Here is a 16,169-nt window from a genome sequence, read left to right as displayed (position 1 = left end):
ATATACATTGGTTATAGTCTAAGGATGCATTGAATTTGCTGACTGAAAATAAAAATGCATTAAATAGCTAGAAAAGAATACTAAATTAAAGTACATTATGGATTTGAGAGGCATAGCCAACTCATTGCCGACTCAATGACTCGTTGTCCCACTAAAAGCTGATCTTATCTCATGTAAAGTGCAAGTAAAAACACAACTAGTGACATGTTGATGGAGATGTCTCATATCTTTGAAATGTTTTGCACATTTACAAAGTCAGAAAATGAGAGAGGGCCTTATCCATTGTCAAATTTCCAAGCTAAATTGAACCCAATGGTAAGAGCTAGAAGACCATAATTACATGCTTAGCTTCATAATAAAACTCATCTCACAACATGTAAAACTAATACAAGAATTCAAACCTTTAGCAACACGCCGGATGCGGCAGTATGATGCCGAACAACTCCTTTGAACTTCCGGACAACAACTAAAACTGATCCTAATTTTGGAGTAATGAATAATACACAAGATGTGTAGGAACCGGTCATTATAAACAAGACCATGAACATCCAAAGTGAAGGAGTTCATGAAATAGGAAAAACAAGTGACCTCATGGGTGGTGTTGTTGGCTTGGTCTATAAACACTATAGTCATAATCTCAGTACAGGCCAGCATCTTCAACCAGATTCTTGTATTCATCAGAGACGAATGATTTAACTTTCAATTCCCCGTTGTCTTTTCCTGGAGATGCATACTTTATCCCGATAACTGTAGCCAAACCTATCATGCACATACGATTTCGTTAAACTAAATATCATAGAAGGAATATTCAATGTCGTATTTACGAGAAAAGATTATCAACAGTTTTCAGTAAAACTTGAGGCAATCATATTTTTCAGTTTGTCTTGAAAGATCTAGATAGTATATATGGTTGACATAATTCAACCTTTAATTAATATAAAATCATCTTCCAAAGAAACAACAAGGTTAACTACACATATCAGAACCATTTCATTTACTAAAGAAAGTGAAAGGCCAACTAAAATCGAAACTAAACACAATATTAACATATCATCATCAAAAATAAAATATATATGCACTAGCTAACAAACAAAAGCAACAACTCACTTCCATGAATGCGGCCATATAAAAATCTTTCCCCTTTCCAGAACTCCAAAGGTCTTGACTTGATCCTGGTGCTTCGTCTTAACCCATTGTCCCATGACATACCACAATCTACAAAAAGATGGAGATTTGAAACATGTAAAAAGTTGTGTTGCAGTACTTGTAGCAGCACCATTAATAATTTAATGTTTAATGGAACAGAAAGAACCTGCAAGGCTTTGCCTCCTAGCAGAAGCTTTCCTCTTGTGTTCTCTGTAGGAATGTAACTTTGCTTTGCTTTGCCCATTCATTGGCATAACAGATGGTTCCTGATTTTTCCTCTTGCGTTTTCTGCCGGAATGTAACTTTGCTTTGCTTTGCTCATTCATTGGCAAAACAGATGATTCCTGATTTCCCTGTTGTGCAAAGGTTAATAGCAAGAAACTTCAACGAAAGGCCAAAACCATATATCATTATTAAAGATGACCTTTACCATAGAATTTAACGATTCCATCTTTACTGAGCTATAGTGCTGCCGGTAGCTTAACTTTTTTATTTTTCAATTTTTGTATGTGCTTTTTGCATAAAAGCACTAAAAGGATAACTCTTGCTTACAGTATTTATAATTATAAAATTAACAGACGCATGTTTGATCTGGAATGTAATTATATAAAACTAACCATCTCAATCAGAAAAAAAATTAAATGATCTGCGCTTATGGCAACAGAAAAAAAGACGCTTATGGCAACAGAGGGCAAGCATGTGATGGTTTGCCAATCCTTTTCATCAAATGATGCAATAATCCTAATTATTGCTTTCAGGACAAAGCTACATAATACTTTATGCAAGGAACTGCTTCACAAGATTTCACAATCCTTTTATTTTTTAATTCAATTTAATCTTAGCAGCTAGACAGGATTAGACCGACCAAGTAAAATCTAATATTTGGTTAAACATTAAACAGCAGCCAGTTCAGACCCCTGTATTCAGCTGACTGCTGACAGCTAATAAATCGGACAGCGAAGGCTTTAATAAAATGTTAATTTCAAACATGAATTGAGTCACTGACAGCATCCAGAATTCAAAATGTTCAAAGAACAGCTATTCAGAATTCAGATCAGAAGTAGCCAATAACAAAGGAGCAACGTCACTTGATCTATAACCTCCTTATAACAGTAACCAATAACTTGTGAATACAATTAATATCTAAACAAAAATTCAGGTTCAACCTACAATATGATGGATTGTTACTTCAATTAGCCTTCTAATTTTTCATTTGAAATGAATGTTTAGGATTTTTAGTCAAGACGAACCATTATGCAAGTTCTCTAACTACAATAGATGCCTACAAACCAGACCACAAGCTTCAAAAACACTTAATAGAGCAAAGAAATAATAGTATCAACTATCGAGGTTAAAGGTTACATCATGTTGACAGTAGAAGTGTGCAGAACAGAACTGATAATTTTGGTTTTTTCGGTTTGAATTATTAGAAATTTCTGATATTTGGTTTTGGTTCGGTGTTGGCAGTAAAAAGTTTAATTGAATTTATGTACAAATCGCACCAATAAAAGTAATTCAAACCAAAACAAACGACCAAACCCCACTGGTTCTTTCCGTTTAAAGTAAATAAGATTCAAAGAATTTTGGTTTAATTCAATTTAAAAATCAATATTTGGCTCAATTTGTACCAAATGCATACCTCCGGTTGACAGAAGCCCATGATTCTAAACTTTAACTTAGATAAACATCGCCAATAAATGAATACCAATATTTTAAGCATATAGATTTCTAATAAACCAAATAGAAATGAGCAAAAATAATTCCAACCTCATTATGTTGTTCCAAAGCTGTCTCCTCAACTCTTTCTAGAGCACCATTTTGCATTTCAGGGCATTCAACTGCTGCTTGTTTATCATTGGCAGGAGGATTTGATTGACCTACCGGGAAAATTGACCGAAAAATAAGTATATTGGGTTCACGAATAAAACCACAGAAAGATGTGAGAACGTTCAAACTTCCATTGCAGAAGCAACTATTTGTGATGCCCACTACATTGTAAACTTGGAGTTGAAGTTTGTTAATTCATGATAAAAAGCAAAAATCTTCATTTTCTCAGAAAGGTTACTTGAACAACTATTACAAGTATTAATAGTATTACTTCAAATTACACTTAATGAGACTGAAAGCAGGTTGATGCAATTCTAAGCAGAATGTTGCATTTAAGTAAAGAGAAAGAAGTAATGATACCAAGCTTATTTGGCATGCTGTTTGATGCTTCCACTGGAATCTCGGTTGTTTCCCAATCAGGCTGCACAGCTTCCTGCAGCACATCTTCCACCTATATTGTATCAAAGCCTGACAATGTAAGACGGATGATGATTTCCAAAAAATGATGTGAATTTCAGAATGCAATCAAAATGTTCAAAGTAACAGCTACTTCAGGATTCAGATCAAATTCTGGCGACCGACCACCATTCCCCCATTTTCAGTAAAACTGTAAATAAAAGAAAACTAGCTATAAATGTTTAAATGATAAAGTAGGAAGTGTGATTTTTCAAACTTAAAATATATTTGTAAATAAATTTTAGAAAGGGGTGAGACCCATACTTTCCTCATAAAAAATTCAAATTAATTCGATTTGAACCGAATGCATACCTCTTGTTAACATAAGCCTATGATTTGAACTGAATGCACACCCCTTGTTAACATAAAAACCTATGATTTCTAACTTAGATAAACATCACCAACAAATGTATAGTAGCATTTTAAGAAGATGAATATCTAATTAAACCAAATAGGAAAGAGCAAAGAGCAAAGAGCAAAGAGAATTTCAACCACATTATCTTGTTCGAAACCACTCTCCTCGGCTCTTTTTGCAGCATCGTTTTGAATTTCAGGGCATTCATCTGCTGCTGGTGTTTCATCGGCGGTAAGATTTGATTGACCTTACAGAAACAATTGATCCATAAATTAGTAAATTAGGGAATGAGGAGATTCAGACTCCTAGTGCAAAAGCAACTATGTGATGCCAACATCTAAATTCACCATTGCCTTGCAACCTTGGAGTTGAAGTGTGATAATTCACAATTATTATTATTTTTTTATAAAAAGGTCACTTGACAGAAATTGCAGTTATTACAAACATACATGTTACTTTACAGAAACTGGAGTCAATGTGAACAAAAGAAGCAGAATGTTGCATTTGAGTAAAGGAAAAAAAAATTACTGATACCAATCTTATTTTGCATGGTGTTTGATGCTTCCACTGAAAACACATCTGTTCCCTGATCAGACTGCACGGGCACAGCTTCCGGCAACGCATCTTCTTCTACCTACATTGTAGCAAAGCCTGACAATGTAAGACATGATGATTTCAAAAAATGATATGAATTTTAGAATGCAAACAAGCCAAAAGAAAACTCACCATTTTCTCCAACTCACTAGCTCCCTTTGTCTGTATGTCAATTCGAACACCGGCCTGACACAACTTCTCATTTATGACTTCATTACATATACTGAAATTATTACTGTTTAACACCGAGTCAGATTCCAAAGTTTCAATCTCACCACTGCTTCCAGGACTTGTTAAGTTGACATTCACATCTTCCTTAAATACACTGGTAAAGTCACTAATTGTCACCTTAGGTAGACCCATATTACAAACCGCACCATCATTTTCTTCATTTAATTGAGAGTTAAAGTCACCAGATTCACACAATGTCTTTCCCGCATCAACTGGATCAGAATATTTATCAATATTTTGAACATGAGATGCATTTTTTTCTAAAATTTGGTCAATATAATCAGCGGAAAATGGATCATTTGATGGATTTGACTTAAAGTATTTCCGTTGCAATGCCGATAGAGAAGCATAAGGATTTCTTGGAGGTGTAGGTGAGCCAACAATATGAACAGAACTGTCTACACTCTTCAGCTTCACTGGAGTTTTACTCCGTGTCTCCTTCAATAAATTGTTTATGTCAGATAATACATTCCTCGACTTTGACAAGTTTACTCCAGAAGCCTTAAAGTCAGTCCTTTGAAAATCCGGTAGCTCAGGAAGGTTTAGCTGCTCTATATGATAGGGTTTGAACTGCAATGTGCCTTGCAATAGATTGAGTGCACCATCGTCTAGCTCTTCAGAAGCAAGAAAATCATCCAGAAGTTTACTGACCTGGTTCTCAACCTTATCTACTGAACCTGTTTAGAAATTGACAGTATTAGGCATTAATAATAAGCTCTTAAATATATGGCTAGACCTACAGGGAGGTAGAGGGAAACAGTTTAATAATGTTCCTGAATTTGCATTCACTCACTAGCTGGTTCAATATCTTCTGATGCATCATTTGCTGATTCTGTTTGTTGTGATACATCATCTGTTGGCTCCATTTCCTCTAATGCCACATTATCTGGCTGCATTTGTTGAGCTGCAGTGTATGCCATTTGATGTGAGCCACTATTAGACACAGTATCCACTCCAGAGTTCTCTTGGGAAGACATGGTTGGATACAGATGTTTATATTTTGATGTCCTAGATCTCCTGATATTAATAAGGATTTAAAATCGTGACGCTAATAAGTAAAACATCCAATAAATAACCCATAAATTAGATGATAATAACAAACAGTAATCCAATCATACCCTTGAATTCCGGGTCGTTGGGATAATGGAACATTGAAAACATTGTACTGATCAGAATCAGTATAAGAACCGCCCGTCTGTTTGGCTATTTCCTTTTTAGCATCTAAACAACAACTCTCAATCTATAAGCAACTTGTAAGAGACACAAAATTCATAAACATAAAAACCGAATATCCCAACTCACTTTCGCGCCTTTCACAAGCTAAGAAAAATTCCTCCGGATCTTTCAATTTATCGAAATCCAATGCTGGCTCCAAATTCACCACAGGCTCTCTGTCGAAACAATCACATAACAATAACATTACATTTAATCAACCAACTTTTTCATGCAATGAAATAAACTAAACTATCCATTAGCTTAACTAAGTTTCTATTCAGTTTACCTTTTATCATGAATCAAAGAAAACCGCCGACGCTTCCGATCTAATCCAGGCCTTTGACCACGCGGATAATTAACAACTTCACCAACATCATGTAAAACCGCTACATTATTAGTCATCCTAGGGTTTGGTAGTTCCGCAGTGCTATCTAAAATACTTTCCGCCGCCTTTATAAGCTTATCAGGATTTCTAACAGGCTGAAATTAACACAATCATAAGCACAATTAATCAAAATAACTTCGAAAACGCTAATTTAACAAAAACTATCTCTAATTCCTTCTTTTTTTCGCATTCCACTATATAATCACTAAAATTAATATAACAGAGCTGTAATAAATTCAAATGCTATGAAAACGACTTCAAACGGAAGGTAAAAGAACAGAGACCGATTAAAGCTAGAGATACCAGAGATTTGAGGAAATTGTGGAGTGAGAGAGGATCAGTCGGAGCATCGGGAAGGGAGAGAGACGATAATGTTCGTGGAAATAGAGAGAGTCCGGTGTAGTGTTTGAGCGGATCTTCTTGTAGTTGTGAATCCGCCATTTTTGAACTTTGTTTGGTTAATTTATGAGTTTCTGAGAAACTGAAAAATTTGGTGGTGGTGTACAGTAGTGATGAATTCGAAAAGTGTGAGTAAAGCGGGAGGCACGTGATCTACACCATGCCATGGACTTATGAAAAATAATGGGCTAAACGCATCTTTTGCTCTTGAACTTGTATTTATTAACTTATTTGATCTCTCATCTTTTTGTTTAGTTTATCTAGCGTCTCAACTTGTAAATTTTACTTGTAACTCCAAAAAAAAAAAGCACAAATGTGATGTAGCAAAAATTACTTATTGGACCGCAACCTAATTCGTCACATCACCAAAAATAAGACGTCAAATAAGTTAAAATGAAAAACAGAGGGATTAAATAAATTAAAGAGTACAAATTCAATGATCAAATTAGTAAAATGGTACAAATTTGAGGATAAAAAATAAACATTAATCATATGATATGTCCGCTAAAAATATATGTTCACTCGTGTTTTTTAGTTTGTAACCAAACATTTGATCCAGCTGAACAAGAAGGTGGCAAACAATTATAGAAGTAAAAAATTTAAGGGTTAAATTGAAAAAGAATATAAATTAAAATATCATATATGTTAAACTAAAAGGTATAAGGTCATATAGATTAATCGATCTAAATTTAGGGGTCAAAAGCTGCATTAAGCAAAAAGTTAATGTAAAAGAATAGACATGGACTAACGAAAAAAAATAATGTAAAAGAACAAAAAAGCGTGAACGGCAGGATTCGAACCTGCGCGGGCAGAGCCCACATGATTTCTAGTCATGCCCGATAACCACTCCGGCACGTCCACCTTATTGTTCAGAAACGCTCCAACAAAATCCATAACAAAAAACTCCTAAGAAAAACTCCATTTCCAGGTGCTTTGTTTTTCAAACCGTAACGTATTTCAGTCAAGACTTCATCAACATTCAACAATAAGCAGTTAAGCACTGGCATGTCAGGCCACCGCTCGAGTTTATCGACACCTTTTAGGTTTAGGTAAACCAGATTAATTTTCAATTATATTTAATTCAGTACAATTTTACAATGCAGGTCACTCTATAGGCGACCACAACTGCTTTGTTCGTTTCTGATTACTAATTATATTGATATTATTAATATTTTGTGCTGATTTTTTCTTTCTTCTTTTATTTATAACTGCAGATTCTCAATTTAGTGTACTTGGAATTATTATTTTTTTGGTGCTTTGAGGAATTTTTGTTTGAGTTATTTGAAATGTCTAATTCAAAGCAAAGTCAAGAAGAGATTAGTAGTAGTATTAGTAAGAAACGAAATCTTCCTTCATGGATGACTTCAAAAGATGATGACACCACTAAATCTAGTGTTCAAAAGAAGCCAGAACATAAGGAAAACAATGCACCTTCCGAGGAAACCAGTGTTGGTACAAAATCTAAAGCTCGTGATCCGAATTTGACGGACTTTTCCAAACTTTTGGTATTGTAATTCAATTTTTGAAATTTGATTAATGTTTTATTATTTCATGTGAGTTTTAGTTTTAAGTGATTGGTTTTGGTGGCATTTGTTTTGATTTGGATTGGATTGGATTGGATAGGATGGAGTAGTGTTTGTGTTGTCGGGGTTTGTTAATCCCGAGCGTGGAACGTTGAGGTCTCGGGCTTTGGAGATGGGAGCTGAGTTTCGGCAGGACTGGAGTCCTGAGTGTACTCTTTTGGTTTGTGCTTATTCGAATACTCCTAAGTTTCGACAAGTTGAGGCTGATAACGGAACGATTATTAAGAAGGTTGATATGTTGTTTATATTTCTTATTCTAATTTATACTAGAATCGAGAAGAAATTATTCATGTTTTTTGTATTATAGTTGATTGCAAATAATTGCTCAGAAAGTGTATCTTTTATGACTGTTCCAATACAACCACATTTGATTTTGGCTATATAGGATTCTAGTTGCTGATATTTATGTTTTTAATACTCTTGTGACAAAATTAAATATTAGAAAATGTTAAATTTCTCTAAGCAGCAAAGCTTCTGTTCTTCTTCTTGTTGTTCTCAATTAATCTAGCTTTTAGTAATTGGAATGGACATGACTAGATTTGCTATAGAAGCATAGATGACTAAGAAGTTTTATTATTCTCTATTACATAGATATTTGGTTGAGTCAACTAATCACTTTCTTTGTATTTTGTCCTAAACAGCATTGTGTCCCTTCTGTCATATCTTCAGTTACATGTACCAAATAAACAAATATCACTGAGCTTTCTTAATGTTACTACTGGTCTATGAATTCATACTGACACGATAATCTGATGAAAGTTAGTTTCTTTGCATCAGGATTGGATATTAGAATGCTACAGCCAGAGAAAGCTTGTTGAAATTGATAGTTACTTGATGCATGCTGGAAAACCATGGCGGGAAAACTATAACACTACAGAAATCAGCAGTGGTAAAGCATCTTTTTTGTTCATCTAATCATTGTTTTTATGCTTTTCTTATCCAGATACAAAATGTCCTTTTGTCTCTCCTAAGGAGTTTTCACAATTTCTCTATGTTTCATCCCTTCTCGCTGCCTTATTCAAGCAATATTATGTTTAAGAACAAGCATTGCCCCTTCTTGCAAAGTATACACTTTTAGCACCTGGTCAAAGGCCATTGAACTTCTTTTACCTTCTCATTTGTTATAGCATTATTCATGGCTTTTGCAGATATCAATGTGTGCTTATCTAGCCCTAGACTGGTTGTGGGATTATTGACTAAATAATTGTCATTGTACATAAATATTTAAAATCATTACTTTTGCTTCTCCTACTGAGGAACCGTCCCAGGTTTTGCATTTTATGCAAAAATAGGCCTCTAGTGTGTTAATGTTTTGACTTATATTGTTGAGCATTTAATTTGTGAGTAAGAGAAATATTGTGTTATCCAGAAGATGTATCAATTTTTGGGCTTAAGCCTCTGAGTAATCCTTTTGAAAGTTGCCTGAGTAGTTTATTAATCTTCAGGATCAAAAGACTAAATTGGATTGCTATGCTAAGACTTTCTGAACTGTTTAATGCTGATCTTATACGGACTTCGACTTCTTTAGCTTGATGAGTGTTTAGTGGTTAATCATTGGTAATATCTGAAAGGTGCATTAACTCTTCGAATATTTTGATACCCTGTTGAGCTGATCAATATGGATCCATACTGTTTCCTCTCAAGGTCTTATGACTTAGTACTATAGCATCTTTTCTTAGCCTCTTATGATCATATATGTTTCTTGGCCAAAACTGGTGTTCGAAGTGTTTCATTTTGACATTTACTTTAAATGCATATTCAAATTCATGTACTAAATTAAACCTTCAATTTTTTTCTAGTCTTTTAAGTTTGATGACTAGTCTGTCTTCTGAATTCAAAGAGTTCGTGCAGATCAAAAGCCATCTACATCTATAAAATCTGGCAAACAAGTCGAAAGAGGCTCACATTCAAAATCAACTGCTCCTTCATCCTCAAAGGTTTTCTTGAATTAAGTGTAGAAATGAGTATTAACATTTCCTCCCGGGTATTATAGTGGAAATTTACTTTATAAGGCTATCCCAGGCTAGGCTTCCATAATATATGTTCTTAGAAGTTATATTCATGCTTTTGCTGACCAACTTTTTGTCACATGTACTTAGCAGACTAGAGCATCAAATCCTGACAAAGAGCAATTCCCCCCTTCTAAAGTGAAAGAATGGGCCATTGATGATCTCAACAGAACTCTCACATGGCTGGAGAGTCAAGAAGAAAAGGTAAAATGGCCTCTGATCCTTTAGATACTATGGCTGATTTTTATTTATTTACAGATAGTGTTGCTAATTGCTGTTATTGGGATCATGTTAATCAGCTAGTAATGCACGTCTTCCTTGGAAAATTCTGCCAAAAAGTAACTTTTTGCGTGTGCATATAAATTTAGGCTTTGTTAATGTTGGCTCTTCCTTTTTTTCATGCTAACCATATAACTGTTAGTCATCAAACTATTTGCTATTGAATGATCTAGTTCTATAGGGAAAAAGGAAGAAGACACAATAGAATGCAAAAAGTATGTTTTTATATTTATTTTTGCCAGCCAAAGGATGTGGAACCCTTCTGCTTATCTTTACTTTATTGCATGGTGGATGTACAAATCTATATTTTTAGATACTTATTTTTGTTCTCATAAACAGCCGGAGCCGAGTGAAATTAAAGAAATAGCTTCCGGAGGCATCATAATTTGTTTACAAGATGCTATTGATTCCTTTGAACAGGATCAGGTATATGATTCTCTAATATCTCATTTTGCTTTTCAAATATGCTGGAAGCTCTATTTGCACACTGCATTAGTCATCTGTTCTAATGGAAGGACCTTCGGTGAAGGGAAGTGTGTGTTCAAGGCATGTCTATATCATTAATCGTTTCGCTTTCTTTTCATTGGAAATTGCGGTTTTCCCCCCACATCATGCTTACTTTGCATCATGCTTTCTATCTGCGATTCATAAGTGTTGGCTATTGCATCAAAAATGAAATTCAGATGAGAGTGTTTGTAAAAGCATCTTATTCTTGCAAACACCTTACTTTAGGGTTTAGGCTGATCATCGGTACTTTGCATCATGCTTTCTATCTGCGATTCATAAGTGTTGGCTATTGCTTCAAAAATGAAATTCAGATGAGAGTATTTGTAAAAGCATCTTACTCTTGCAAACACCTTACTTTAGGGTTTAGGCTGGTCATCGACTTTGTGTAAACCTTTCAAAAGAGAACCTTAAAACAGAGTTGTTTAAAAGCATCTTAGTTTTGTTAATCTTTTAACTTTTGTCCTTGCTTTTGCATATTGTTTACATATAATTCATCTTTCAGCTATATGCATTTGTTTCTTGCATACTTATGCTATGACTCTTCTCTTCACTGGCTGAAGACCTGCACATGTTGACTCTTTTGTCCTTTGCCAAAACATAGGGTTGTTTGTCCCTACTTGAATGAATCATGTTGAGTTAATACCGACTAAACCTACTTCAGTATGCTTGCACACCGTTTATTAGGAATCTCATTTTTTTCATAAACTAACTTCAATGATCTTAAATGCTTTGTGAGTTGCTGGTTTTTGTTAAGGCTACCCTCTTTATGACGTGCTAAAATGTTATTTTTAAAATTATCTTTACTTAATCTTCTTAGGACATTAAGAAAATAGTCGAGCAGTGGAATATTGTTCCTCGTGCAATTGAGGAGCTTATAAAGCTTGTAGATAATAAAACTGGTGGAGCTAGTCTTTCCAGGGAAGATCTCTGCAGACAGGCCAAGTCATTCAAACAAATTTACGAGGAAGAACTTAACAGTATAACTATAAATGATGATTCGAAGCTGAAGACAAAAAGACAGAAGAATGGCGAAAACAAGAAGGGTGGTAGTAGGAAATCTGTTGCTGTAGACTACGACAGTGATGAAACAATTGAGATGACAGAGGAAGAAATTGGCCTTGCCTACAATAATGTTGCCTCTTAAGATCCAAAAATGATAAGTGTTCTCATGTTACGTCCTTCTCAGAATGTTCATCTATCCTGTCATTGAGAAGACAGTTAGTTACACCCGCCACCAATAGATAAATTGGCTGAGCTTTGGCTTAGTTTGAGAGCTTAAGATAAGTATGCTAACAGAACAAGGAAAAAAAACAAGAATGGTAAAACAGTGATAGATTTTTTTTCTTTGGCATTTGGATGTATTGCATTAAATAGGTAGTCTTTTTCAATATTTGGATTGGCCATTCATTGCCATGCTTGTTTTGGATTAGCGACTTAGTGGATGTTTTGATTGATGGTTACAGGTAGTTTGTTAAATAACTTTTTAATTCTTTTTCTTTTCCTTATTTCTTAAATGATCTTTCCATGTGCACTGGATGTAGGGATGTTAGGAACTGGGATTTGGAAATGTTTTTATAGATATATACCAGTACGGAATTTTTGCATTGCTTTGGTATGACTTTTTTAAAAATTTAAGCTCAACAACTAGGTCAAACAGCACGCAAGTAATAAATATTTAATAAATAATTTAAGTATATAAAAGATTAAGTGTACAGTTATAAATAGCGTGCTTTACTAAAGTTCTTTCAAAAGAACATAATACACACAAAAATTATAGTTATAGAGGTAATATTCAATTTATATTTAACCTCTTGCGAGGAAGATGGTGAGACTTCCGTAGGAATTTATAGCATCTTTCAAGTTTTTATGGGTACAATCGGAAAAGGAATTCCGAACGGTGGATTTGGTTTTTCCTTCTCAATAAACTTTGAGTTCTTTAAAATGTGGATAACCTTGAATGGTTTTATTGAGAAATTTTGAATATAGTAACTCGTTCTCAGTTTAAACGCTTGTTTTTGGCCATATATTTTGTTCATGAATGTGGAATTCCGTACTTACCTCTTGCCATGATAGAAACTTAGAAAGCGTAGTGGCAATTCAATTAAATAATGGAGATTTTTAGATAAATGCCTATCAAACACCTACTTATTCTCAAAAAAAACTTTTTGACCAAAAATAGTTGAATTTACAGTTTGACCAAAAAAATTTACAAAAATACATTTTTCATTTGTAAAAATATGGTTTGAGTTTATTAATGGTTTACTAAACATTTGTTTACTATAAATTCACTAACAATTTACTAATGGTCTACTATCGGTTTATTTAAAAATTAAATTACTATTTTTCATTTTTAAATTGTAAAATATTTAAATGAATTATTACTTAATTTACTATCAGCTTGTCAACAATGTTATAAAAAAAATATCAAATTAGTTTCAACTTTATTACTTCTATTTTATAATAAAAATAAATTTACTATTAATTTATTATCGGTTTACTTAAAAAAAATTACTAATAATTTATTATCGGTTTACTGAAAAAATTAAGTTAATTTACTAACAATTTACTAATGGTTTACTATTAGTATTATAATAATATACAAAATTAGTTTTACTTTCGGTTTACTTCGACAAGCAAACATCAAATTAACAATTATTAATAAAACTCCTTAAAGCCAAGAGCAGTTTCAATCAAAATCATACTACAATAAATTCAATTATCATTATGGAAAAAATAATTCCAACAATATCGGTAAATATGAGTTTACTATCGGTTTACTAACTGTTTACTTAGCCTAAAGTTTATTAACTAACTGCAACAAATACATATTTGGGAAAATACCTCGGCCATGACCATCTATAACAAAATAAATTATGAACTTAAACAAGAAACTAACAAAATAATAACAAATTTGCATTTATATAAAGAAAAAACATAAAGCACTTACGAAAATGATCATCTCCACCTGAAGATATCTAGTTCAGTAATTTGATCAACCAGTTAGTGGGCGTAATCCGTAGTGCATAAATGACAATAGCACTTGCAAAAATGAGCTCTCTTATGACATGTGAGATTTAAAGTGATCCTAAATCAAACCAGTACTCAAAATCTAACGATCGAAATCAAGAACCAAGAAAACCCAATTCATGGCCGTGTCTATCGATTCAAACGGAGAAAACATCGGAGGAATCTGGCATGTCATACAGCAACGACGGTGTTAATAACCAGTACGGCTATAGCTCTAGCCTTCAAAAAAAATTGCCGTTGCTCAGTTGCCCATTTGAATCATCGAATAGAGACTCTTCTCTTCTTACCGACACAAACATGTTTTTCAATATTTTGAACAATTAAAAAATCAAGTAAAGGCGTGAAAAAGAAAAGAAAATGAAGATTGCGGTATTTTTGTAGTGAGACATGAAAATCTGTATAACTGAGAATTTTTTGCTGTTTGATGGTGCCCAGTGCAATTTCCTTTAAATCATATGCCAAGTTATTAAAATTTATGAACTAAACTACTCTTGTTTCTTCCTTAGTCATAATTGTTAAAGCCATAAGCAATTGTCTAACAATTAGAAAATAAAGAAGAACGATAACGAAGAGCTAATAAAATTATTGAAAGTAATAAAATTGAACAATGGCAGTGAGAGGGGGTGGCATGGAATGGCCATAATGCCCCCCTCACTACAACAAAAACAATTTTTAGTGACATATTTATAGTAACAATTTTTACAAACATCGTTTAAAATAATAAAATGATATTGTAGTAATAGTTAATAAGTGACACTACAAATTTATATTTATTTGAATATTTATTTTTGTTGTTGAAGTTGTATTTTTTATCACTTTCGGTTTTAATTTGAAATCCTAACTTGCATCCTTATTTTTCTCTCCACTTTCTTTATCTCTAACTGATCTACTTTTATACTAATCACCAACTGTTAAACCTCATAAAACTTATCATTATATCATTATTAACTACGTGCAAATCATGGCCTTCCATGTAATGTTGCTCTTCAACCGTTTGTAAAGTATCTATATCATGATTTCAAAGAATACGGATGGAACAGTCAATTATTACTTTTCAATTTTCTTTTGAGAGTTTTTGATTTTAATTTGGGTTGATTTTTAAGTTTAATACTTGATCTAAATATTACTCATCATAGCATCAACATCTTAATTTGATTTTCCAGTTTGAATAAATAGTTCAATTCTCATCATATATATGTTTTCTTACTTTTTTGATTGCTTTGTGCTAGCATTTGTGACATTAAGGGATGCCGGTGAATGCGAATTCATGTTCTACCGAGTCTTAATGTTGATATGCCGCTGAAAGAAGTTAGAGCTCGATCAAAACATGATTACAAGGTACTTAATTACATCGATTTTTTTGTAAAATCATCCAGATAATTTTTTTAGTAAAACAGAATTATCACTTGAAATTATGTCAATTATGCAGCTGATATGCTATTTATGTTCTTAAAATTTGATGAAGCCAAGTATACATATTTCATTATCGATCAATAAGTTTGATTTAAAGCCAAGCTTGTAAATCTGCTCATCTCACTGCAGTGGACATTGTAAAGAAGGCGGCTAATTTCGAGATTGCTACTATATGGCCGTTTGTAGAAGTTGCTCCTAAAGGAATCACGAAGCTGATATTATTAATTTTGTATTCCTTTTTATTTGTTTGTATAAAGAATGTTGACAATATTATTTATATTGTAATAAATAAAAAGTTGTTAGGTTTTTGTTCCAAATCTATTTGTATTGTTAACTGATATAATTTGTTTGTTTTAAAATGTTTAAGAAGGAATTGTGTAAATTATGGATAAATATTATAATAAATGAAGTAGAAAAACAATTGAAAATTATCACAATTCACAATATCTTGGAAAAAATAAACTCATAACCTAACTATTATGAAAAGTTCATATTTACGAATCAAATTTATCATAAATTGTATATGCACGTATACATTAAATATTTATATTATTAAAATAATATAAAAATCTTGTACTAATAAATGTTGTAAAAAATTAATATTGAATAGTTATAGCAATACTTTATAAATATTATTGATGGAGTCTGCCTTCTGAACCGGTGAGCGAACCTGCAAAACAGGGTAGAAGCTAACCGGACGGTGGTTGTCCGATTAACTCTCCGATGCTAAAGTCAGTTTAGAG

General features: G+C 33.1%; 2 protein-coding genes and 1 non-coding gene across 6 annotated transcripts; 1 reads left to right on the top strand and 2 right to left on the bottom strand.

Moving 5' to 3' along the window:
* Positions 1 to 349: 349 nt before the first annotated feature.
* LOC126682498 (centromere protein C) lies at positions 350 to 6,775 on the bottom strand. Of its 3 annotated transcripts, none has more exons than XM_050378212.2 (13): positions 6,513 to 6,775; positions 6,111 to 6,304; positions 5,912 to 6,000; positions 5,728 to 5,830; positions 5,403 to 5,626; positions 4,511 to 5,286; positions 4,313 to 4,418; positions 3,922 to 4,031; positions 3,334 to 3,424; positions 2,914 to 3,023; positions 1,313 to 1,499; positions 1,108 to 1,215; positions 350 to 759 (listed from the first exon to the last, which is right to left on the bottom strand). In XM_050378212.2, exons 1-13 carry the CDS (start codon positions 6,648 to 6,650, stop codon positions 638 to 640), a joined length of 2,358 nt encoding a protein of 785 aa, XP_050234169.1. In that variant the 5' UTR covers positions 6,651 to 6,775; the 3' UTR covers positions 350 to 637. The 3 variants fall into 3 exon arrangements, with proteins under 3 accessions (XP_050234169.1, XP_050234170.1, XP_050234171.1); XM_050378213.2 differs by having other exon boundaries at positions 3,925 to 4,031; XM_050378214.2 differs by having other exon boundaries at positions 4,319 to 4,418; positions 6,513 to 6,774.
* A 612-nt stretch (positions 6,776 to 7,387) lies between these two features.
* On the bottom strand, positions 7,388 to 7,469 carry TRNAS-AGA (transfer RNA serine (anticodon AGA)). The gene has a single exon. It is a non-coding gene; the product is annotated as a tRNA-Ser (tRNA).
* Positions 7,470 to 7,548: 79 nt separating this feature from the next.
* On the top strand, positions 7,549 to 12,473 carry LOC126683447 (DNA-repair protein XRCC1). 2 transcript variants are annotated; one of them, XM_050379346.2, is made up of 8 exons: positions 7,549 to 7,657; positions 7,823 to 8,113; positions 8,232 to 8,420; positions 8,969 to 9,080; positions 10,043 to 10,128; positions 10,294 to 10,404; positions 10,819 to 10,905; positions 11,804 to 12,473. In XM_050379346.2, the coding sequence occupies exons 2-8, from the start codon at positions 7,895 to 7,897 to the stop codon at positions 12,128 to 12,130; spliced, it is 1,131 nt and encodes a 376-aa protein (XP_050235303.1). In that variant the 5' UTR covers positions 7,549 to 7,657; positions 7,823 to 7,894; the 3' UTR covers positions 12,131 to 12,473. The 2 variants fall into 2 exon arrangements, with proteins under 2 accessions (XP_050235303.1, XP_050235302.1); XM_050379345.2 differs by having other exon boundaries at positions 10,291 to 10,404.
* The last annotated feature ends 3,696 nt before the right edge of the window (positions 12,474 to 16,169 follow it).

This window comes from Mercurialis annua, linkage group LG5 (genome assembly GCF_937616625.2).
Source record: "Mercurialis annua linkage group LG5, ddMerAnnu1.2, whole genome shotgun sequence".
Lineage (NCBI taxonomy): Eukaryota > Viridiplantae > Streptophyta > Magnoliopsida > Malpighiales > Euphorbiaceae > Mercurialis > Mercurialis annua.
This window is presented reverse-complemented; position numbering and strand designations above follow the sequence as displayed.